The 26,068-nt window shown below is 45.5% G+C and overlaps 2 protein-coding genes across 2 annotated transcripts; one reads left to right on the plus strand and one right to left on the minus strand.

Annotated features, from left to right (window-relative positions):
- Positions 1-11,723: 11,723 nt before the first annotated feature.
- On the plus strand, positions 11,724-14,311 carry LOC123398338 (fructose-bisphosphate aldolase-lysine N-methyltransferase, chloroplastic). The gene is made up of 6 exons (XM_045092817.1): positions 11,724-12,393; positions 12,500-12,528; positions 12,653-12,864; positions 13,102-13,224; positions 13,315-13,719; positions 13,813-14,311. The coding sequence occupies exons 1-6, from the start codon at positions 11,888-11,890 to the stop codon at positions 14,023-14,025; spliced, it is 1,488 nt and encodes a 495-aa protein (XP_044948752.1). The 5' UTR covers positions 11,724-11,887; the 3' UTR covers positions 14,026-14,311.
- Positions 14,207-17,125, minus strand: LOC123398337 (pentatricopeptide repeat-containing protein At5g61400-like). Its single transcript, XM_045092816.1, has 2 exons — positions 14,766-17,125; positions 14,207-14,591 (listed from the first exon to the last, which is right to left on the minus strand). The coding sequence occupies exon 1, from the start codon at positions 16,914-16,916 to the stop codon at positions 15,057-15,059; it is 1,860 nt and encodes a 619-aa protein (XP_044948751.1). The 5' UTR covers positions 16,917-17,125; the 3' UTR covers positions 14,207-14,591; positions 14,766-15,056.
- Between the last annotated feature and the right edge of the window lie 8,943 nt (positions 17,126-26,068).

Consider the following 26,068-nt stretch of genomic DNA (forward strand, 5'->3'; position numbering starts at 1 on the left):
CAAGTAAATTTGCATGTGCCACTATCTAAACATAAAAAGAAAATAATTGGTTTTGCATGCCCGTACCGCTCATGTGGTGACAAGGGGCGATCAGTATCTTCCATGCTAGGCGTGTTATCCTCGATATGTGTTTATTCACTATCACTCACGAGAAAGGGGCCGGTAATTGGAATGCCCAGTTCCATGCTCAAATCGAAAAGATAATTGCAAACAAAACTCCCCCTGGATTGTTGTTGGTATGGACGGCACCCGAGTATTCGGCTAGTCGTGGAGTGTGATTGATCGGTGGGGGGGAGTCAATACTTTACTTTTCTGTTTGGAAACCGCCTATAGTATATGTAGGATGGAAGATGGTGAAAAAACTCTTGGTCATTGCGTTGACAATGAAAGCATGCCACCCCAAATTATTATCTCTGTTTTAAAAAGCTTGAGCTCTTGCACCTCTTCAAATCAATGCTTCCCGCTGTGAAGGGCCTATCTATTTATGTTTCTGTTGAGTCATCCTCTTCTCATAAAAGCACCAGTTAGAGAGCACCTCTGTCATTTTTATGCTTTGCTTTTAACTGATATTGAGTATGATTGTGACTGGATCTTATTTGCCATGAATTACAATGTTCAGTCAGCCCTTGGTCTTTGAAGGTGCTCTACATTTATGTTTTGAGGTCTCAGAAAGAGCTAGCGAGATACCATCTGTTCATATTGCTTCATGATTGTTTTGATTGAAGTGTTGACGTTTGAAACTTATTATTATTGCTCGCTAGTTGATTATGCCATTGATATGAGTTTACCGTGAGACCTAAATGTTATTGCTTATGTGGTTAGCGTATGATCTTGCTGAAAATCTGAATATGAGTTAGACATAATTACAACAAGATCAAACAGAGTTCGTAAAAGTTTTTCTTTTGTCTCTTTCAGTTTGTCAACTGAATTGCTTGAGGACAAGCAAGGATTTAAGCTTGGGGGAGTTGATACGTCTCCATCGTATCTACTTTTCCAAACTCGTTTGCCCTTGTTTTGGACTCTAATTTGCATGATTTGAATGGAACTAACCCGGACTGATGCTGTTTTCAGTAGAATTGCCATGGTGTTGTTTTTGCGCAGAAATAAAAGTTATCGGAATGACCTGGAAATTTACGAGGATTTTTTGTGGAATATATAAAAAATACTGGCGCAAGAATCACATGGAGACGCGGAGCCAAGAGCCCACAAGCCGAGGAGGCGCGCCCCCCTGGCCCCGCCTAGCAGGCTTGTGTGGCCCTCGTGGCTCCGCAGCCTCCAACTCCAACTCTATATATTCTCTTTCGCCCAGAAGAAATTAAGAGAGAAGAGTTCATCGCGTTTTACGATACGGAGGCGCCGCCGCCACCTGTTCTTCCTCTAGAGGGCAGATCGGGAGTCCGTTCTGGGCTCCGGAGAGGGGAGATCGTTGCCATCGTCATCACCAACCTTCCTTCATCGCCAATTCCATGATGCTCTTCACCGTTCGTGAGTAATCTCATCGTAGGCTTGCTGGACGGTGATGGGTGTTGGGGAACGTCGCATGGGAAACAAAAATTTTCCTACGCGCACGAAGACCTATCATGGTGATGTCCATCTACGAGAGGGGATGAGTGATCTACGTACCCTTGTAGACCGTACAGCAGAAGCGTTGGAGAACGCGGTTGATGTAGTTGAACGTCCTCACGTCCCTCGATCCGCCCCGCGAACAATCCCGCGATCAGTCCCACGATCTAGTACCGAACGGACGGCACCTCCGCGTTCAGCACACGTACAGCTCGACGATGATCTCGGCCTTCTTGATCTAGCAAGAGAGACGGAGAGGTAGAAGAGTTCTCCGGCAGCGTGACGGTGCTCCGGAGGTTGGTGACGACCTTGTCTCAGCAGGGCTCCGCCCGAGCTTCGCAGAAACGCGATCTAGAGGAAAAACCGTGGAGGTATGTGGTCGGGCTGCCGTGGAAAAGTCGTCTCAAATCAGCCCTAAAACCTTCGTATATATAGGTGGGAGGGAGGGGGCCTTGCCTTGGGGCTCAAGGAGCCCCAAGGGGGTCGGCCGAGTCCAAGGGGGAGGACTCTCCCCCCCCCCAAACCGAGTTGGACTAGGTTTGGTGGGAGGGAGTCCCCCTTCCTTCCCACCTCCTCCTTTTTTTTCTTTCTCTCTTGATTTTCTTCTCCTTGGCGCATAGGGCACTTGTGGGCTGTCCCACCAGCCCACTAAGGGCTGGTGTGTCTCCCCAAAGGCCTATGGGCTTCCCCGGGGTGGGTTGCCCCCCCCCCTGGTGAACTCCCGGAACCCATTCGTCATTCCCGATACATTCCCGGTAACTCCGAAAACCTTCCGGTAATCAAATGAGGTCATCCTATATATCAATCTTTGTTTCCGGACCATTCTGGAAACCCTCGTGACGTCCATGATCTCATCCGGGACTCCGAACAACATTCGGTAACCAACCATATAACTCAAATACACATAAAACAACGTCGAACCTTAAGTGTGCAGACCCTGCGGGTTCGAGAACTATGTAGACATGACCCGAGAGACTCCTCGGTCAATATCCAATAGCGGGACCTGGATCCCATATTGGATCCTACATATTCTACGAAGATCTTATCGTTTGAACCTCAGTGCCAAGGATTCATATAATCCCGTATGTCATTCCCTTTGTCCTTCGGTATGTTACTTGCCCGAGATTCGATCGTTAGTATCCGCATACCTATTTCAATCTCGTTTACCGGCAAGTCTCTTTACTCGTTCCGTAATACAAGATCCCACAACTTACACTAAGTTACATTGCTTGCAAGGCTTGTGTGTGATCTTGTATTACCGAGTGGGCCCCGAGATACCTCTCCGTCACACGGAGTGACAAATCCCAGTCTTGATCCATACTAACTCAACTAACACCTTCGGAGATACCTGTAGAGCATCTTTATAGTCACCCAGTAACGTTGCGACGTTTGATACACACAAAGCATTCCTCCAGTGTCAGTGAGTTATATGATCTCATGGTCATAGGAATAAATACTTGACACGCAGAAAACAGTAGCAACAAAATGACACGATCAACATGCTACGTCTATTAGTTTGGGTCTAGTCCATCACGTGATTCTCCCAATGACGTGATCCAGTTATCAAGCAACAACACCTTGTTCATAATCAGAAGACACTGACTATCATCGATCAACTGGCTAGCCAACTAGAGGCATGCTAGGGACGGTGTTTTGTCTATGTATCCACACATGTAAATGAGTCTTCATTCAATACAATTATAGCATGGATAATAAACTATTATCTTGATACAGGAATTATAATAATAACTATATTTATTATTGCCTCTAGGGCATAATTCCAACAATGGGTTGGATGAGATCTATCATGTAATCGAGTTAGTTTTGATGGGGATTGATCCCTAGTATCAACTATGTTCTGAGATTGATGTTGCTACTACTTTGCCATGCTTAATGCTTGTCACTAGGGCCCGAGTGCCATGATTTCAGATCTGAACCTATTATGTTCTCGCCAATATATGTGTGTTCTTGATCCTATCTTGCAAGTTGTAGTCACCTACTATGTGTTATGACCCGGCAACCCCGGAGTGACAATAGCCGGAACCACTCCCGGAGATGACCATAGTATGAGGAGTTCCTGTATTCACTAAGTGCTAATGCGTTGTTCCGGTTCTCTATTAAAAGGAGAACCTTAATATCCCGTAGTTTCCATTAGGACCCCGCTGCCACGGGAGGGATGGACAATAGATGTCATGCAAGTTCTTTTCCATAAGCACGTATGACTAAATACGGAATACATGCCTACATTACATTGACGAACTGGAGCTAGTTACATATCACCCTATGTTATAACTGCTACATGATGAATGCCATCCGGCATAATTATCCATCACTGATCCAATGCCTACGAGTTTTTCCTACTGGTCTTTGCTACTGTTACTCTGTCGCTACTGATGTCGCTGCTGCTACTATTACTCTATTGCTACTGTTGTCACTGCTACTACTATTACTGTTGCTACTGTTGCTATCACACTACCTTGTTACTGATACTTTGCTGCAGATGCTAAGTCTTTTAGGTGTAGTTGAATTTACAACTCAACTGCTAATACTTGAGAATATTCTTTGGCTTCCCCTTGTGTCGAATCAACAAATTTGGGTTGAATACTCTACCTTCGAAAATTGTTGTGATCCCCTATACTTGTGGGTTATCATTGACCTCCATGTCTTTTGCAAGGGATGCATGTTCGGCAATGGTCGTTCGCTGTTGTCCAGGCATATAGATCGGGTCCGACCTCAAAGTTGACTTTTCGACGAAGAGGGGACCGAGGCCGTGGCCGAACAAGAGACCGGAGTCAAGGCTTTGGGATTTTGAGTTTCATTGGTTGAGGTCGTGATTTTGGCAGGGAACAAATTTCCCGAGGAGTCGGCAGAGAATTCAAAATCTCCAAACCTATTTGCTGACCGGGGACGAATCCTCTGATCTGGCCAGGAAGGCTAGTTCGGTCCGCGCGCAGCGTGACGCTGCCGGGCGTGAGGACGTGTCCAGGGGCGAAGTTGCCCCCGTTGCTGATTCGATCGGTGATGATCAGGAGAGCCATCGATCCTTCTAGTGATCCAACGGCTAAACTCTCAATAAAAGCACCAATGTTAGTGTCAAAACCAGCATATTTCGGGTAGGGGTCCCGAACTGTGGACCTTGGATCAATGGATTGTAGGAGAAAAGGGGAGACATTATTTACCCAGGTCCGGGCCCTCTTGAGGAGATAAAACCCTACATCGTGCTTGATTATATTGATGTGGAACGATGAATATAGAGTCGATCTACCTGGAGATCGTACAAGCTAAACCCTAGATGAGTTAACTTGCCTATACGCATGAGAACCTTTGGTTTATATAGACACCAAGGTTCCTAGGTTACATATTACCGACCTCAGTTGGGGAAAGACGGCCCGACCTGGTCCTCTTGACTTGGAGTGCTTGCCAGTTTTTATAGCATTCCATCTTGATCATGAAGTTGTTAAACAATCCGGTCTTCCGTGATGCGGCCCACATGGTCGGCCCGTAAGGGATAAGCCGACCACCCAAGGACCCCTTAATCGAAGACTCCCTCAGTAGTACCGCCTCCTATATCCGCTCAGGACATGCTGTAGACCTATCCAAAAATACCAAGGGGTTCTGGCGTGGTAGTAACAAGTATTACTACCGTTTGCTGGGTGGTACTATCGATCATAAGAGAAACCGCTTAGTCCGACATGAAAAGTGTCGAGACCCACGGGCAGCGGCACTAGCCAACAGAACTGGTCAGAGCACATCTGCCCCAGAGCGTTACTACTTCAGCCAGGGCGGTACTACCGATCATAAGAGGTAGTACCGCTCCACAGATCAGTACTACCGCCTAGACATTTTCAGGCAGACCACACACAACAGGTGAAAAGCATGAATACGAGAACTGCCATATCTTTCACAGGCGAGCTCTGAATTGAGCAAACTCAAGCTTGTTGGATTCAAGATGACAAGAGCTATCCAACAACGAGATGTGAAACCTCTTTCAGTGAAGAAACGTCGAAAACTCTAACAAAAAAAACATCATAGAAAATGCATATGGACTCCATTTTCGATGAAGTTGACCTTGTCATAAAGATGACCATAAGCTCTAAAACTCACAAAGAGAAACACCAAACGAGAACCAAGAAAGATTATGCATGGATGCAAATGGTTTGATATCTCAACGAACGATATGATCAAGCTACTCACTTGAGAGCTCCCCTTGACAGTATGACAGTTTATTCTATAACCCAGTCTCCCAACTACCAGAGTGAGACCGCTAAAATAGAAAACCTACCAAGGGCAAACCTATACCTTGCACATAGTGCACTTGAGCTAGATGATGACAATCTTGACTTCGTAAAGATGGACCATCTTTATTGATTGTGTTGGCTCGATGAAGATTACATGATTGCTCCCCCATACTCACTATGGGTGAGCCATTCTTCAACACATCTTCACAAGTCCTTTTCCACCACAATGGACGGCAAGCTTCAAGCATGATATCTCCAAGATGCTCCACTTGGACTTGCACACCGCAATCTTGATGAGGATTACCACTTGATGTCATCCTCCATGGGTTGTATGAGATATTCCTCTTGACACAAGCCCATGGGAACACACCTAACACCACATAGAACTCTCACAAAGACCATGGGTTAGTACACAAAGCATAATGGACAATGCTTACCATACCATGGGATCACTTGATCCCTCTTGGTTCATCTTGTATGCTTTGTGTGTTGATCAACTTGATTCACTCTTTGACTTAGTCTTGATCAACCATGGGTCTTTATGACCAATCTTTAAATAAAACCTTGAGTACCACCTTGGTCATCATATAAACGCCTTGAAACTAACAGATGGACTTTAAGAAGTGCCTATGGACAAATCCTTCGAATATAACTCAAGGAAACCATTAGTCCATAGGGATTGCCATCAATTACCAAAACCACATATGGAGAAATATGCTCTAACACCTACATATTAGCCTCATACCAGTTTACAAATGGGCCTCACTACTCATTCATGGCAGACAAACAAAAAAATTATTGACGGCATTGCAACAAAACCGATTAATAAACCAACAATATGGTAGCAAAATCAAAGTTCTGTTTCTATGTATACATAAGACAATATATTATCTAATTATTCATATAAAAATAGATTATTATCATTTCAATGCATAACAATGATGTATACGAAATTATTTTTATCATTTTTGCATGCATCGATCCATCTTCAGTTGCTTAAAACACTCAACGCCGTTCTAATTTCTTCTGAGGTATTTACAGTTGTTTCGTTATCTCTCACCATTAGCATCTGGACCATCATTTGCCTCCTGAGTTCTATTGGATACTATGAAAGTTGCAAAACCTCAATCATTTGATAAAGTGGTTGGATAATAAATGGCACACATCAACTCATCGTACATGTACTTACGCTAGTGCTCATCGAGCCCATGCTACACAAAGAACTAATGTGGTGGCCCATCTCGTGTAGGACAAAGAAGTCAGGGTCGTTGTTGTGACACAAAAAATAATTATTAAACATTATAACGGTCTGGACCTTATGTATCTGATCAGTTTAGTAGGTTACCGGCAAGCAATAGATGACATGATATCTTGCCGCCAATCCATTACTTGGGTATTCCAACCAGGGATCCTAGTCTGCAACACATTGTTGAATTCTTGCTTCAACAATGTGATTTCCTTCCTCATCTCTTTGTTATGACTGTGCTCTTCAACTCGAAGGACATCGATAGATGGATCCATTATGACAACCCTTCTCCTCATCCGGCTGACTACAAGTAGCCCGTACAAGGAATTCGGGAGTAGATACTATAATAGGTCGAAAATAGTTAATTGTTATTATAATAAGTAAAATAAACTTTAAGAGTGAGTGTGTCTTATAATTATAGACTCGAATACATCATATTTAGCAAGAGGTTGGGCCACGACATACTCAATCAGTGTCGTGGCGCGTTGTTCTTGTGTCATCCAGGAGTACCTCAGGGCCAGTGACTGAGCATGAAACTACAAGTTGAAATAATGTTTCCTTCCAACCAAGTTGGTGCCTGCGGTCCTCTCTACTTCAGTGCTAGCAAGCTTACGAACTACTCCCTCCGTCCCAAAATTCTTGTCTTAGATTTGTCTAGATATGAATGTATCTAGTCACGCTTTAGTATTTAGATACATTCATTTCTAAACAAACCTAAGACAAGAATTTTGGGACGGAGGGAGTACAAGATTGAAGCATTCTTGATTAAGATGTTTATAAAAAAGAAGGGTGTTCTGGATCACCCAGAGGCTGATTTCGATCTAGTATGGTCGTGTGCTTTTTATCTATATTGTGCTGCACCAAAAAAAATGCACAACAACCTTTAGCAAAAAAACATACATCTATCTGCATGTATATTGGAACAAGAGTTTGTTAAAATGGCGAGATTTTTCAAATAATATGATAGTTGTGAGCTAATAAGACAATTGAATGAAAAATAAGATCAACAAAAAGTTGTTAGTTCCCTTCCAAATCTGGTAACTCATTTTTAATAGCGTGGTATTTTTTCTTTCTAATAATATGTTAGCTGTGAAAAACGATATGGCGAGATGTACAATATAGTTGGGGGGGGGGGATTTGGATACCCAAGAGTGTGAGGAAAACAACATTCATTAATTATAGTCGTTGTATAATGTAGGGACATGATAACCAAACTGTTAGTTCAATAGAAAATATAGATTGACCCACACTATAAAGATGATAATAACATGGAAATAACGAAAATATAGTGTACATAATTAAATCCTTAGTAGTGGCTGCAACGTGACTGGTTCTATTGTAGTTTAACTTTGTCTCTACAATCTGGATGAGATCAATCAATACTAACATAGAAGCCGAATTCATGGCCAGATTGCATGACGTTGTACAAGGATTCAACGAACAAATTTATAGACGTAACTATGCATGTTTTATATTTGCTAGTTTATCTATCTTAGTCTGGTGTGTACGACAGTGTTCCAACATGATTTATATATATATCAAAAAATTGTAGAATACGATAACTTACTCTAATGCCTCTTCGCCTCGAGCCCCAATGATAGAGTCATATACGTATTCGAGTGCATCTTACACGACATGCATTGGTGCGGGCAAAAGATCCATGTGTGCAGGCACATCCTCGTGGGGCGCGGGCGCATTATTCCTAATGATCGCTTCCATCGGTGATTGAAAATTCGTGATTGATCATAAATTGCTGTTGGAATATATGTGAATTGGTGTGGGTAGTGAAATAGGAGGTCGACGGAGTTTATATATTTAACATTTTTTCCTGTTTGACATATAATTTTTGGAGATTTAATATTGCCTTCCAAATGATGACCGTCATCTATTAAAGTCATTTTTTGATTCCAAGTAAAAATTTATTTGGTGACGACGTCCAAAATTTGGTAAAAATCGCCTTGTGAATAAACCAAAAAAGGAAAGAAATATATTTGGTGATGACATCCCAAATTTTAAGAGGAACTTTCTCTCCCTTTCCTCTCTATCTGATGCATATGGGAATTAATTATTTCCTTATTGTACATGCATTATCTTTGTTAGGAAAATCATATCACCTGATTGCATCTTATCTTATTTTTATATTCCAGCCAAAAAAATATTTCATCTTTGTTATTAAATAATACATACGCCGAGGGGTTGCCCCGGAATACGTATATCATACATTGATATATACTACTAAAAGGGGTCCAATGATACTTGGCAATAAAAATATGTTGTAACTTTTTCATACATATCTTATTGAATATAATACATTATTAAATCAAAAAAGATATGTCGATACTTCAAAACATGTAATTTGGCAACAAGATGTTGCCCACACTATGTTGATACATTTGTATATTAAAGACGAAATGTGCACTTGTGTATACATAGATAATTCTAGCGTCCACTGTTCCTAGCATTAACGTATGCACGTGTTTCATCAAGTGTCATGAGGCTCGCTTTATGAATATCTACGATAAAAGACAGTGTGAGTAATGACATAGTATTACGGAAAATAATACAATGACAATAAATTGAAAATAGTACACAACCCCTACTTTGTAGATGATGATGATCATCATTAATGTAAGGAGAGAACAAGAATGTGCTCTCCCTCGTAGTGTGCAAGCATTGACACCTTTGTTTTAATTGTACGTAAATAACAACAAGCTTCTCAAAAATATTTTAGGTGTGTTGCGGATGGTAGAAGTGACGACCAACGTTCTCTTCACATACACGTAGGAAAATTATCTACCATCTACAAACAGAAACAAATGTTAGTTTATGATCGAAACAATAAAATTAAAAGAAGCATATGAAAATCTGAAATTCTAAATGACGCATACCAAAAGTTCATGAGGCCAATCTCGAGAAAAGGAATGTGGTGTCTATATATCGAATCCCACTGACATTGTATCTTACCGACGTAGGCAAGAATAGCAACAACATCTGCAAAACTTGACCAAAGTGAGACACTCAGTTGTATGAAGTAATATGCAAGAACAAAGTTAAAGATGGTGCACCGGTGATACTTTTGTCCCGTAGTGAGAATATTGCCCCAAACTGTGGGAATCACGGTGGATAAAATTGTCAATGTTATCATGTGCGACAACACCCCAACTTCGGCCCTAGCATTTAGTGTGAATACAAACTTCATAGCTAGATACCAAAAATGTCCATCTAGTGTCTCTATGGGGTTGAACCCAACGCAGTGAAGTCATAGATCAGGTCATTTCGTAGCATGGTGTTGAAGCGAACTACTTGGTTGTTGTATAGGACAGCTTCCATTTTTGTTCCCTAATATATTTTTTTATGAACCATAACAATAATCAGGAAACAAAATTGTTTGTCAAATGAGTATATTAAAAAACATGTTATAAGAAGTGATGAGTAATGCCTTACATCTTGATCCAGCACCATAAGCTAAAGGTAAACATTTCTCATTCCATTCTCCTTGATTTGGCCTTTCACATGACCCTAGCATGAATAATCCAACAATTCTAATAAATATACTCCATCTGGACGCTTTGAAAAGTCAAGTTCCTGTGCATAGAATAGAATACATGGATGAGGTAAATAATTGAGCGGTGATGGCAAATTGTCGTACAGGCTGATTCATCTATCTTGCTTGTTCAACAGAGGGATGATACGTTGAGGGATGGCAGGAACTGGCGGCGATGCAATCACCCTCTTAGAGGTCCTCAATCTGTATGAGATTACCATGGTCGTGGAGGAAATGGCCAAGCCTATGTAGAATATATGGGACATATATGACAGTGCAGGGCATTTTTATATAAGTACAGTGGGCGGCGGGAAAATGAAATATCTTTCAAAATTTGGTTTTGACGGTCCACGTGCCAGTCCCTAAAAAATCTTTGTCGTATAACCCCCACTCCTCCAGCGACTGTAGTAGTCATTTCATCAATCTTTTCCAACCTAATAAATATTGCCAATTATTTTTAGTAACCGATCAAATTCGGATCTCCCTATAATCAAGGCCAGTATCCCTCATCGAGCATGGTTTCCATTTAACCAGTAAAATCGCAAGTTATTTAATCTATCTTCGGCAACCTATTAAATTTAGTTTATTTATCTGTAGCAACACAATAAATTCGGATCTCACTAAAATGAAGGCCAACCTCCCAATTCATCATTGGCACAATATTTTGCAACCTAACAAACATATTTAATTATTTTTAGTGACCAATCAAATTTGGATCTCCCTATAATCAAGGTCAGTATGTGAAAGGCTGCGGCATTTCCATATTATTGATGTTTGTTATTGAAGGTATGACATGGAAAGACCAAGCAGAGTGATTGTTGTTTTTTTATAGAAGGAAAGGATTCTCTCGATTACTTTTTATTGTGGACTTGCTCGGTTGAAAAGGATCCGATACACTGTTGCTTTTTATTGTGGTTTCATTCGGTTTGAAAAGGATCCGATTCCCTCGATTGCTTTTTATTGTCGACTCGTTCGGTTTGAAAAGGATCTGATTTCCTCGATTGTTTTTTATTGTGTAATAGAAAAAGATTGAACCGATGAATTTGCATCACGGAAGGTAATATCGAAAGGATGGGACGAAGCAAATAAAACATGTGAAACCCTTATTGATTGGATGAAGCGAACCAAAACCAACAACAACCTACGGACTACGGACTCGGCTTTAGGAGTAGAGATTGCAATAATCATATCCAGTCCCGCCATTTATACAACAAAACCAACGGTCGTCGTTTCCCAATCCGAACAATCACCTCCGCCGCAACCCACGTCGTGGTGCCCGTCTCCTCCCCGCGCGCCATGGCAGCTCTACACCACCTCGTCCTCCCGCCTCGACTCCTCTCCGGTCACGGCCCCCCTCCCGTCCTCCGCTTCTCCAGAAGGCCGAGGCCCCTCGTCCACCTGCTCCCGCGCGCGGCCGCTGCAGCCACACGGGCATCGGCGGCGGCGACGGCGGTGTCCGCGCCCTCGGAAGCCGCGCTGCAGAACTTCCGCCGCTGGCTCTCTTCCCAGGGAGCGGAGACGGGATCGGTGGCTCCGGCAGTCGTGCCGGAGGGCCTCGGCCTCGTGGCGGAGCGGAACCTGCCCCGCGGCGAGGTCGTCGCCGAAGTGCCCAAGAAGCTCTGGTTGGACGCCGACGCCGTCGCCGCCTCCGTCCTCGGCCGCGTCTGCGGCAGCGGCGGGGACCTCCGCCCGTGGGTCTCCGTCTCGCTGCTCATCCTCAGGGAGGCTGCGCGCGGAGGGGACTCGCTGTGGGCGCCCTACCTCGCCATCCTCCCGCGCCAGACCGACTCCACCATCTTCTGGTGAGGTGACGCTGATGTGTTTGATGAAATGTCTTTGCTGCTTCTTCACGGCCTCCTGTTGCGCGTTCTGATGCTTTCGAGTGGTTGCTTCGTGCCTCCAGTGCAGGTCAGAAGAAGAGCTCTTGGAGATACAAGGTGAGCATGCAGTGCAAAATTCAATGCCTTTGCTGTCGAAACTTGATCTTCAATCTTTCGTGGATTAGTAGTTACCTGATGTAGTGATTAACTTTGTATGCTTTTTTTTCCTTTTGTTTCGCAGGAACACAATTACTGAGCACAACGATGGGTGTGAAAGAGTACGTGCAAAGCGAATTCGATAATGTCGAAGCCGGGATCATAAACGTGAATAAAGACCTTTTCCCTGGTACGATAACATTTGATGATTTCCTATGGGCGTTCGGAGTACTAAGGTCGAGGGTTTTCCCGGAGCTCCGTGGAGATAAGCTTGCCCTCATACCATTTGCTGATCTGGTAAGATCTTTGAACTCAGAACATGCCTACATGGTCTGATGTTGCTTATCCATGGTCTGATGTTGCTTATCCATAAGGTTCCAAGTCAATTCTCATTTTGTCAATGGGCATCCTAGTGATTTTGGTGATTAAGTTGTCATGCTACCTGTTGGAATATCTTTTGTTAGAGATTGCTTGCCTATGTTTTTTCCCCTCAACACATTCAGTTGTAATCATTTTGCTACTTTGCCAAATCAGATAAATCACAATGGTGATATTACCTCAAAAGAATCGTGTTGGGAGATCAAAGGAAAGGGATTTTTAGGTAGGGATACTGTGTTCTCTTTGCGGACGCCAGTGGATGTTAAATCTGGAGAACAAGTATGCATGAACTTTTATTACCTTCGTTATGTAATGTAATATTTGCCACAAGATTCCATAACCAGCAGTTCTGATGATATACTTTGACAGATATATGTTCAGTATGACCTGGACAAGAGTAATGCTGAATTGGCACTTGACTATGGGTTCACCGAATCAAACTCGTCAAGGGACTCATATACTCTGACGCTGGAGATCTCTGAATCTGATCCATTCTATGAAGACAAACTCGACATTGCAGAGCTAAATGGAATGGGGGAGACCGCATACTTCGATGTCGTCCTCGGTGAATCACTTCCTCCTCAAATGATTACTTACCTGCGATTACTTTGCCTTGGGGGAACGGACGCATTTCTCTTGGAAGCCCTCTTTAGAAATAAAGTTTGGGAGCACCTTGAATTGCCTGTGAGTCGTGATAACGAGGAATCAATATGCCAAGTCATCCAGAATGCCTGCAAATCTGCCCTTGCTGCCTACCACACCACCATAGAAGAGGTGAGCCTACAGAAAAAAAGAATGCTATTCACTTTCATCTTATTTGTTGGTTACCTCCTGATTAGTCTGATAAAACATGCATAAAATATTCAGGATGAAGAGCTACTGGAGAGAGAAGATCTGCAATCAAGACATCAAATCGCCGTTGAAGTGAGGGTGGGTGAAAAGAAAGTACTAGAGCAAATCAATGATATTTTCAAGGAGAGGGAGCAAGAATTAGATGACCTTGAGTACTACCAGGAAAGGAGGCTCAAGGATCTCGGTTTTATTGGTGACAATGGTGACATCATCTTCTGGGAGTCCTAGGGACACATTGTAACATCCTATTTTTGCAATATCAGACTAATTTGAAAAAAAATAGGTTCACATAATTAACAAGAGCGATTGAAATTGGTTTCTGTGCCATAATCAATAAAACAAAGTGGGAAAAAAATCAAATCACTGTCAACATTCAAATTTCAAACAAAGACAAGATTGCCAATGATAATTCTAGCAGGCACGACATAACTTCATTAATAATCTCATAAATACAAGAGACCATCTCAGCAAATTTGACTATCAGCAGCGAAGCTGTACAATTATCTATGACAATCAGCAGCAAATTTGAATATCGTCCAGTGTAGTCCTAGTGCAGCATGTGCTGGACACTTGCATCTTCGTCTCTACTCCAAGCTCGGCTAACTCAGAACACAAGCAAATAGTATATCAAACAACACAGAAGCGGTTTAGCGTGCTAGGTCGCATTACTGTCAATCTGTCGTTTGCTACAGTTGGGCTTCAACTCTGAAGCTCTGTTCATTATAGCAATCTGTGTCTCTTAGAGAAAACCTACAATCATCTTCTGCAGCTTCTATCAACCAGCATATCATCTACTCCCTCCGTTCCTAAATATAAGTATTTTAAGATATTTCATTAGGAATCTACATACAGAGCAAAATAAGTGAATCTACACTCTAAAATATGTCTATATACATCCGTATGTAGTTCATCATGAAACCTCTTTAAAGACTTATATTTAGGAACGGAGGGAGTATAAGGTACGGGACCTCCCTTATTTTCCATTTACAGAGCTGGTGGTCCACAATGATGCAAATTAATGTCAAGTTGGCTGGACCTTCATTTGGCTTCAGAAGCAGGTTCATTTTCACCCCCAAAAAAAGCCTTCATTGAAATTCATATGTGAAGGGCTATTGAGATGGCAAACCCTCAGTTCTGTCCCAGATGTAGCAGAATGGTTCTTCATTGTGATGATTAACAAGTCACGGGGTTTGTGATCTGTGAACTGGGCTTCTGTGAAACTTCTCTTAAGACTTGATTCTAGTCAGATGAGCCAACACTTATGTTTCAACAGTTTTAAGATCATTTGGTGCATCCCTTGACCAAATGTCAGGACAGACTGTTGTCATGGGTTTAACACCGACCTTTAACATATCAGCATAGAGCATCATGGCATTCAAGACATAGCCAAGCATGCACTGTCCACGAATCAGTAGTGAGTAAGTGAAGCTATCAGGCACCATACCAGATTCTCTCATGCAAGAGAAGAACTTACCAGCTTCATGGTATTGGCCATCTATATAAAGACCATATATCAAGGTCATGTATGTCACACTGTTTGGGATTGAATGGTCTTCCTCAGTTGTGGAGTTCGATAAACAGGTATGAATGTCAGCAGGCTTCTTCTGCCCTGAGTGCTTCATGAAAATCATGACTGCATCTTGAATCCTATTCTCTCTGCAGAGACCATCAACAAGAACCGACACAGTGACTGAATTTGGAGAAATGCCTTTCTCCGCCATCTCCTTCTGTAACCTAAAAGCAGCATTGATGTCACCATCCTTGGCATGGCCATGAATCAGAGCCGTGTATGTCAACACATTAGGTTCAACCCCTTTGGCTATCATCTCCGTGTATATAGCCATTGCTATTTCCATCTTCCCTTTCTTTGAATGCCCATCTATCAAGGAGGAGTACGTCACCACATTGGCGTCAATTCCAATCTCACTCATTATTGTGCATGTTGCCAGGGCTTCAGCTAGATTTCCATTCTTGCAGTACTCATCAATTAGCGCGTTGAATGCAGCAGCATTAAGATTAATACCAGATTGCTGCATTGCTTCAAGAAACCTGGCCGCTACCTGCACTTGACCTCCCGAACAGAGGCCTCTTACAATTATGCTGCAGGTGAACTCATCTGGGCACAAACCTAGGCGAGTCATGTCCTCATAAACTGTTAATGCTTCTTGTGAATCACTAGACCTGAAAGCTCCATCAATCAAGCTGTTGTACACGGGCACAGTGGGAGCGACTCCATACCTGTGCATGTCAAGAAAAATATTTTTTGCATCACTTATTCTGTTCACCTGGAAGAAACCGTCAATCAGCGTTGTAAAGATCACAGCATTGGGAACAAGACCACTCTTCAGCAATTCCTGGTACAATGTGAGTGCCCTCTTGATACCATCTCTTTTGCAGTGGCTGCTCATCAGTGCATTGTATGTGTAATGGTTGGGTTGCATCCCTGTTTCCTTCATGGTAAAGAACAACTGCTCCGCCTCACCGATGCAGCCCTCGTCACAAAGTGCAGATATCATCGTCGAGTAAGTGACCACATTTGGACCAATCCGTCTCGCCACCATCTGACCCCAGACCTCCCGAGCCTTCGCCACAGCTCCCTCGTGCCGGCACGCGTTGATGAGCGTGTTGTACGTCACCACGGTCGGCACCATCCCCCGGCTCAGCATTTCGTCGAACAGCTTCCAGACGCGGTCGAACCTGTGGGCTTTCACCAGCACGTCGAGGATCGCGTTGCAAGCAGGCAGCGCCGGCAGCGTCCGCAGGCGGTGGAAGACGGACAGCGCCTCGTCGTGGAGCGCCATCTGGGAGAGAGCGATGACGAGCACCCCGAGCGCGGGGCCGGGGGAGGTGGAGGTGGAGGCGAGCGCGGCGAAAGCGGCGGCGCCGGGGCGCGCGCTGGGGGAGGAGGCCTGGACGAGGGATTTCGTCAAACGGATGGCGTGCGGAAAGTCCTTGGCCGCGGCCAAGCCGTGGACGGCGGCGGCGAGGTGGTCGGCGCGGTCCCTTGAGGTGGCCCGGGCAGCGGCGGCTACGGCGGCGGCGGATAGGCAGCGGTGGTGCGTGGCGAGGGGCCGACGGCGGGAGGAGAGGATGAGGCGGAGTGGTGGCGAGAGTGGCATGGGGTTGGCATTGGGGAGGCGGCAAATCTGTACTGCTCTGCTCCTATTCGACTGGGGTTTGCCACCATAGAACGCCGCAAGGGTTTTCTCGGTGAGCTTGTTGAATGTTGGTGCGGCTGGGCTAGGAGCATTCGGCAGATTCAGCTCGATGCAGCTTTTTTTTCATGCTTAAGGGCTCGATGCCATGGTTTAACTTACCACTGGCAAGCCACTTGGTTCTATTGTAACGACGCCGCTTGCCCAAATATATCGAGTGGACTCCCATCCTTTACTTTAGAACGACCGAGTGTTCCGAGGACGTTGGTGTCGATGAAGGAGGAGAAAGCTCAGGTGGAGCCCTTAGTCAAGGCACTGATTGGTCTGATCCACAACGGAGTGACATGGATGGATTTGTTGAAGACCTTCCTTGGAAGACATATCCAGCCCCTCCAGGATCGGGACCACACTATGTGGCATTACACTGGCCCGGAGGACTCCGCTCGGTCTCATCCTGAAAAAGTGGATGAAGACACGGTAGCGAAGTGGATCCGCAGGATAGCCGGCCCTTGCGACAATCCAATGGGGGCGAAGAGAGTCATGCCCTTATCTACTCAAAACCCACCGACAAATGAGGTTAGCTCTGCTCTGTTGAATACCTTTGCATTACGGTCGAGTGTTTGCAATTTCCTTTTCGACTGAACTTGTGAGTTGTATCTTGCAGGCATGGACGAATTTGCACTCTCCGGTCCCGAACGGCAATGCACTCGACATCGAGGAGGGGAGTATGGAGGGGAGCGCGGAAAGCGATGAATATGTCGAGGGCAGTGAGGAGAATGAGGAGGAGGAGTCACAGGAGAGTGAAGAGGAAGACTCATCCCCTTCTCGCCACGAGCCCCGGTCCAAACAGCGTCATGACCGTGCGGGCACTCCAAGCGAACCTCTGGCGTCGAGTGGCAGGAGTTCCAAACGTGTCAGGGGATCGTCTGGCGAACCGGTGGAACAGCCTGCAAAGGTATCCAAGCCTAGCGGACCCAAACCTCGGAAGGCTCTGCCTAGAATGAGGATCGTTGTGCCAGTCGCCTCTCGTAAGTATTTAATCTTCCCATTTAATCCGAGTGAACTTTTCTGGTTGGTGATGACCGAGTGGAATTGCGTTGACAGAGCTTCTACCTCTGTGACGTCGCCGCCGCGGGGAGGCGAAGACCGCATGGAGGTTGATACAGCGAACGCAACCACTTCACAGCGAGGTATTATTGATTTTTCGCTCTGTGCTATTCCTCCATGTGTATGATTTTCTGGCTGTAATCTCTGGCGTTTCCGTCTGCCAGTCACGCCGCCTACAGAGGTCATCCAAGTGGATGAAGATGATCAACGACAGCCTGTTGCTGAGATGGCACCTATTGTGTCTGAGGTACCAGTGGCGGAGATGCCTGTGGTGAGTGCTCCGCCTGTCAGTTCGGTTGTTGTCACCACAACGCCGACTGGGTTACAGTCGAGCACTCCAATTGTTTCTGCTGCAACCTCGGTTGTCGTCACCCACGACTGTTTACACCACGCGTCGTATCCCTAAGGACCAGACCGGTGCTGCAAAGGAAGCTATGATCCAGGCGGAGCTGATGACACAACAAGCCAAAGGAGCCTATGACGCCAGCGTCTCGGTGTACAACAACAGCGTGGTGCTCCAAGAAAACATCCGAGTAAGTGCGACAGTAAGTTTGAATTCCGACTCACACCCACTGGGTGTTCTGTAGAAATGCCTTTGTGTTATCTTTGTTCCAGTGGGGTCACTCCAAGTGAACCCACTAGGTGTAGTCCCCGAGACCACTGTCGAGTGCTTGCACTGGCAGGGGTCTTAATCAGTAGAGACATTTTTTTTGTTGATTGCACTCAGCTGGAGCGGATCTGGTTGAGTATTGAATCCAGTGGGGGCACGCTAAGTGCACCCCCTTGGTGTAGTCCCCGAGACTATTATCAATCGCTAGTGAATGATAATAGTCTTGAGCACTTGAATGTATAATCTTTTTGGCTCATCAGGACAGACCTGGTCGAGTGATAAGCCAGTGGGGTCACGCCGAGTGAACCCACTGGGTGTAGTCCCCGAGAGCGCTGTCGAGTGCTTGCATCGGCAGAGGTCTGATCGGAATCATATATTTTTCTTCAATCAAATTATGCCTTTATCACTCGGAAGTGAAATAAACTTGGCCGCATATCACTCGGAAGTTAGTTATGCGTCGACTGATTTTCGTCTTCTTTTTTTAGAAAGCTTGTGAAGTAGGTTCTGCATATGCTACCTTGACCACAAAGAAGAATCAACTGGTCGCGAATCTGGAGGTGGCTACGAATGATGTAGCTGCTTTGAAGAAAGCGCTGGAGGAGAAGGAGAAGGCGTTGGTGGAGGCCCAGGCAACCAGTAAGGGCTTGTAGGCGGAGGTGGAGAAGATGTAGAAAGAGCGGTACAAGTGGATGAACCAATTGAAGGACATGAACAAGAGGGCGACTGCTCAAGAGAAATGTGTGGGAGATTTTGCCACCAAGATGCTGGGGTTACTCACTCGTAAGTGTCTTGTCGAGTGAATCTTGTGATTGATTGTTTGCTGCTTCGATGTTGACCTTAAAATTTTCTCCCTCACAAAGTTCTGCCAGGACTTGGAGAAGGAAAATGAAGAGGTCAAGCCTTCGCTTGACCCTATCAATACGCCAGTCGGTGATGGTCCGGCTCTGGATATGTTCCGTGTGAACTCCTGCCTCGTGAACGTGGAGAAGTACATCATGCGACTGAGGGCGGCTGTAAGCAAGATCGACAAGGAGTTGTGACCAGAGGATGATCTCCAGCATGACCTGGAGGCAATGATGACCCGTATGGAGCAGATTCCTCAGTGAGTGCATGCGTGGAAGAAGTCGGGCGCTCGGTGTGGGGCTGACGTGGCTCTGTCACTCGTCAGGGTCCATTGTAAGAAGGCTCAGGAGGAGAAGATGAAGATGCTGCAAGTTGCAAACACAAAGAAGCTTTGTTTTGAAGACTTCATGGAGACCTTCATCGATACTGCAACGCGCATCCCCGACGTCATCGACCTCGACACCTTCGTGGAACCGGCCAGCCCAGGTGAGTCGTGAGGAAGATAAACATTCTTCAGAAAGACTCTGATTTGCCTCGGTATGCCGAGTGGTCCTGTAAACACTTTAAACTTCGTTTGGGTACTGAACCCGAGTGCTTTTGTTCTGTGTGAATAACCTTAATCTGTGTTGGGTATCGTGAATTTTTCCTTTTTGACTGAATTTGAGTTTATCCTTGTCGACTGGATTTTTCTATTTGGGAATGCTCTTGGAATACGCAAAGGCTCCCACCGAAGCAAAACTTGATTTGCAGTAGAGTTGGGGCTAATTAGGCGAAGTCTCGTTCGCAGTTGGGCTAGGTTTCGTCACTTAGGCGAATCTGGTTCGCGGCTAAGTCCCCGAGTGAGAGGGTTATTCTTCACTCGGAGAGGTTTTTTAACTTAGGCGAATCTGATTCGCGGCTGAGCCTCCGAGCGAGAGGGTAACTCCTCACTCGAAGAAGATTTTACTTAGGCTAAGCGTGTTAGCGGCTAAGTCCTCGAGTGAGAGGGTAGCTCTTCACTCGTAGAAGTTTTTGAACTTAGGCGGATCGGGTTCGCGGCTAAGCCCCCGAGTGAGAGGGTAGCTCTTCACTCGGAGAAGTTTTTACTTAGGCTAAGCGGGTTAGCGGCTAAGTCCCTGAGTGAGAGGGTCCCTCTTCACTCGGAGACGTTTTTTAACTTAGGCGAATCTGGTTCGCGGCTAAGCCCCCGAGTGAGAGGGTAGCTCATCACTAGGAGAAGTTTTAACTTAGGCTAAGCGGGTTAGCGGCTAAGTCTCCGAGTGAGAGGGTTCCTCTTCACTCGGAGAAGTTTTTTAACTTAGGCAAATCTGGTTCACGGCTAAGCCCCCGAGTGAGAGGGTAGCCCTTCACTCGGAGAAGTTTTTACTTACGCTAAGCGGGTTAGCGGCTAAGTCCCCGAGTGAGAGGGTAGCTCTTCACTCGGAGAAGTTTTAACTTAGGCTAAGCGGGTTAGCGGCTAAGTCCCCGAGTGAGAGGGTCCCTCTTCACTCGGAGAAGTTTTTACTTAGGCTAAGTGGGTTAGTGGCTAATGTTGGAAATATGCCCTAGAGGCAATAATAATTAGTTATTATTATATTTCTTTGTTCATGATAATCGTTTATTATCCATGCTATAATTGTATTGATTGGAAACACAATACTTGTGTGGATACATAGACAAAACACTGTCCCTAGTAAGCCTCTAGTTGACTAGCTCGTTGATCAAAGATGGTCAAGGTTTCCTGACCATAGGCAAGTGTTGTCACTTGATAACGGGATCACATTATTAGGAGAATCATGTGATGGACTAGACCCAAACTAATAGACGTAGCATGTTGATCGTGTCAATTTGTTGCTATTGTTTTCTGCGTGTCAAGTATTTGTTCCTATGACCATGAGATCATATAACTCACTGACACCGGAGGAATGCTTTGTGTGTATCAAACGTCGCAACGTAACTAAGTGACTATAAAGATGCTCTACGGGTATCTCCGAAGGTGTTCTTGAGTTAGTATGGATCGAGACTGGGATTTGTCACTCCGTGTGACGGAGAGGTATCTCGGGGCCCACTCGGTAATACAACATCACACACAAGCCTTGCAAGCATTGTGACTTAGTGTAAGTTGCGGGATCTTGTATTACGGAACGAGTAAAGAGACTTGCCGGTAAACGAGATTGAAATAGGTATGCGAATACTGACGATCGAATCTCGGGCAAGTAACATACCGAAGGACAAAGGGAATGACATACGGGATTATATGAATCCTTGGCACTGAGGTTCAAACGATAAGATCTTCGTAGAATATGTAGGATCCAATATGGGCATCCAGGTCCCGCTATTGGATATTGACCGAGGAGTCACTCGGGTCATGTCTACATAGTTCTCGAGCCCGCAGGGTCTGCACACTTAAGGTTCGACGTTGTTTTATGCGTATTTGAGTTATATGGTTGGTTACCGAATGTTGTTCGGAGTCCCGAATGAGATCACGGACGTCACGAGTGTTTCCGGAATGGTCCGGAAACGAAGATTGATATATAGGATGACCTCATTTGGTTACCGAAAGGTTTTCGTGCATTACCGGAAAAGTTTCGGGCTCATCGGTAGTGTACTAGGAGTGCCGGGAGGGGTGCCGGGGACCATCAGGAGGGGTGTCACGCCCCAAGGGGTCTCATGGGCTATGGGAAGAGATAAACCAGCCCCTAGTAGGCTGGAATAAGTTCCCACTAAGGCACATAAGGTTTGAGAAGGAAAAAACACAAGGTGGAAAGAGTTTCCAAGTGGGAAGGTGGAATCCTACTCCAAGTAGGATTGGAGTAGGACTCCTCCACCTCCAATTTCGGCCAAACCTTTAGGTTTTGAGGCTGCCTCCTCCCCTCCCTCCCTCCTATATATAGTGGGGTTTTAGGGCTGATTTGAGACAACTTTTGCCACGGCAGCCCGACCACATACCTCCACGGTTTTACCTCTAGATCGCGTTTCTGCGGAGCTCGGGCGGAGCCCTGCTGAGATTAGATCACCACCAACCTCCGGAGCGCCGTCACGCTGCCGGATAACTCATCTACCTCTACGTCTCTCTTGCTGGATCAAGAAGGCCGAGATCATCGTCGAGCTGAACGTGTGCTGAACGTGGAGGTGTCGTCCGTTTGGCACTAGATCGGATCGGATCGTGGGACGGATCGCGGGACAGTTCGTGGGACGGTTCGCGGGGCGGATCGAGGGACGTGAGGACGTTCCACTACATCAACCGTGTTTCTTAACGCTTCTGCTGTGCGATCTACAAGGGTACGTAGATCGGAAATCCCCTCTCGTAGATGGACATCACCATGATAGGTCTTCATGCACGTAGGAAATTTTTTGTTTCCCATGCGACGTTCCCCAACAGCTAAGTCCCCGAGTGAGAGGGTAGCTCTTCACTCGGAGAAGTTTTTACTTAGGCTAAGAGGGTTAGCGGCGAAGTCCCCGAGTGAGAGGGTAGCTCTTGACTCGGAGAAGTTTTTAACTTAGGCGAATCTGGTTCGCGGCTAAGCCCCCGAGTGAGAGGGTATCTCTTCACTTCGGAGAAGATTTTTTAGACCGGAGTCAACAGATATATTGCAGTAATCATAACTTCTGGCAAGTATATTTCTCTAGGGAATCTTGTTTGTTACATCAAAACAGTCGCTCATCAAGCATAAAAACACTTAAGTAAATCTCCGTTCTACGCCCGCGGCTCGTCGGTCCTTTTCTCGAGATTGTAGAGTCGATAGGCTCCATCGTTCAGCACCTTGGAGACGATGAAAGGTACTTCCCAGGCGGGAGCTAACTTGTGTGGCCTCTGCTGATGTACTCGGAGCACCAAATCACCTTCTTGGAACTTCTGACTCCTGACGTGTCTTGAATGGAACCACCGTAAGTCCTGCTGGTAGATCGTCGACCGAATCAGGGCCATCTCGCGCTCCTCCTCCAAAAGATCGACTCTGTCTTGTCGGGCTTGTTCAGCTTCAACTTCTGAGAAGAGTTCGACTCGGGGATAATTGTGGAGTAAATCACTCGAAAGGATAGCTTCTGCTCCGTATACGAGAAAAAATGGAGACCGCCCAGTCGACCTGTTCGGGGTCGTCCTGAGACCCCAGAGCACAGAAGGTAACTCGGTGACCCAAGCGCCTGCAGCATGTCCAATTCTCGCATGAGACAAGGCTTTAGTCCTTGAAGTATGAGTCCATTCGCCCGTTCGGCCTGGCCGTTGGTTTGGGGATGAGCAACGGATGCGTAATCCACTCGGGTTCCTTGGTTGGAGCAAAAACTCTTGAATTCATTCGAGTCAAAGTTCGATCCATTGTCTGTGATGATGTTGTGTGGGACTCCAAATCTGAAAGTGATTTATCTCATGAATTTGATTGCAGTGCGTGCATCTAGCTTTTTGATTCGTTTGGCCTCTATACACTTGGTGAATTTGTCGACTGCAACCAGCAAATGAGTGAATCCACCCTGCCCTGTTCGGAAGGGTCCGACCATATCCAAGCCCCAGACAGCGAATGACCATATGAGGGGAATTGTCTTCAGAGAAAACGCTGGCTTGTGCGGTTTGTTGGAGTAAAACTGGCAACCTTCACAGTGATCCACGATTTCTTTGGCCATTTCACTCGCCCGTGGCCAGAAGAATCCAGCTCGGAATGCTTTGGCAATGATGGCCCTAGAGGACGCATGATGACCATAGGTTCCCGAGTGGATTTCCTCCAAAATCAGTCGACCTTCTTCAGGGGGGAATGCACCGCTGAGCTACGCCAGTCAAACTTTCCTTATAAAGCTGATCTCCCATGACCGTGAAGGCCTTCGACCTGCGGACGATTTGTCTGGCCTCAACTTCGTCCTCTGGTAGCTCCTGCCTCGAGATGTATGCGATGTATGGTACGGTCCACTCGGGCATGACCACCAAAATCTCCATGATCAGATCGACAACTGCTGGGATTTCAACTTCAGTCGGATCCGAAGTACTTGCATGCTAAGAGGGTTCTTTAGTGAATGGATCTTCCTGCACCGAAGGAGCGTGTATGTGTTCCAAGCAAACATCATTGGGCACAGGCTTTCGAGTGGACCCAATTTTTGCCAACTCGTCAGCAGCTTGATTCTTCAATCAAGGAACATGATGAAGTTCTAAACCTTCAAATCTTTTCTCAAGCTTTCTCACTGCATTGTAGTCAAAGTTGTCAGAATCGTGGTTCTGAATCGGATGGGAGCTTCGTTGCTAGGATCATGAATAGTAGAATCTTAACTATCAGGATCGTAGAAACTTAGATTCTATGAGCAAAATCGTAGAATCGGAGGGACTATTTTGGATCGTAAGATCATAAGATTCCAAGACTTGCATCACGATTCTGATAACTTTGTAGTACCCAGTCATGGCAGGGTTTCTCACATCCCACTCTTTCATCACTTGGTTAACCACTAGATCCGAGTCACCGTATACCATCAAGCGTCGGACGCCGAGCGAGATGGCCATACGCAACTCGTAGAGGAGAGCTTCATACTCCGCCTCGTTGTTAGAAGAATCAAAGTGAATCTGCAGTACGTAACTAAGCTTGTCACCCTTTGGGGATATGAGAAATACGCTTGCACCGGAACCATTCAACATCTTTGAGCTGTCAAAGAACATGATCCAGTGTGCCGAGTGGATCGGAGTTGGTTGTGTTTTGTTCCACCCATTCGGCCATGAAATCAGCTAGAGCTTGATATTTGATGGCTTTCTTGGCTTCAAACTTTATGTCGCAATATAGCAGCTCCATTTCCCATTTCGCCACTCGACCCGATGCATCCCGATTGTGAAGGATTTCTGACAATGGGGCATCGCTGACAACAAACATCGAGTGATCTTGAAAATAATGAGCCACCTTCTTTGCAGTCATGTAAATCCCATAGAGGAGCTTCTGATAGTGGGGATATCTCTCCTTGGAAGGAGTCAATACCTCAGAAACATAATACACTGGGCGCTGAATCTTATAAGCTTTGCCTTCCTCCTCTCGCTCGACTATCACGACTGTGCTGACGACTTGATTTGTAGCCGTGGTGTATAAGAGGAGGGGCTCTTTGCTGTATGGAGTAGCAAGAACCGGTTAGGTGGATAGCAGAGTCTTTAACTCGACGAATGCAACTTCTACTTCGGGAGTCCACTCAAAGGCATCTGACTTTTTCATCAGTCGGTATAGTGGTAGAGCTTTCTCTCCGAGTCGAGATATGAATCTGCTTAATGCTGCCAAACACCCTGTAAGCTTTTGAACGTCGTGTACTCGCACGGGGCTTTTCATTCGGACGATTGCTCCGATCTTTTAGGGGTTAACGTCGATTCCTCGTTCAAAAATGAGAAAACCAAGTAACTTGCCGTTGGGGACTCCGAATGTGCACTTGGGTGGGTTGAGCTTGATGTCGTATCTTCGTAGGTTGGCAAATGTTTCTGCCAAGTCAGTCAGCGGGCCAGAACCTTTGTGTGACTGCACTACGATATCGTCCATGTATGCCTCGATGTTCCGATTGATCTGATCGAGGAGGCATTTCTGAATCATGCGCATGAAAGTAGCTCATGCATTTTTCAGACCGAATGACA

The sequence above is a fragment of the Hordeum vulgare genome, chromosome 5H, assembly GCF_904849725.1.
Source record: "Hordeum vulgare subsp. vulgare chromosome 5H, MorexV3_pseudomolecules_assembly, whole genome shotgun sequence".
NCBI lineage: Eukaryota > Viridiplantae > Streptophyta > Magnoliopsida > Poales > Poaceae > Hordeum > Hordeum vulgare.

Bases quoted from the DNA above. Each gene is read 5' to 3' on its own strand.
- LOC123398338 (XM_045092817.1), top strand. From the start codon at position 11,888: ATGGCAGCTCTACACCACCTCGTCCTCCCGCCTCGACTCCTCTCCGGT. The intron at 12,394-12,499 runs GTGAGGTGACGC...CCTCCAGTGCAG, and splicing joins ACCGACTCCACCATCTTCTG to GTCAGAAGAAGAGCTCTTGG. The intron at 13,720-13,812 runs GTGAGCCTACAG...TAAAATATTCAG, and splicing joins ACCACACCACCATAGAAGAG to GATGAAGAGCTACTGGAGAG.
- LOC123398337 (XM_045092816.1), bottom strand. From the start codon at position 16,916: ATGCCACTCTCGCCACCACTCCGCCTCATCCTCTCCTCCCGCCGTCGG.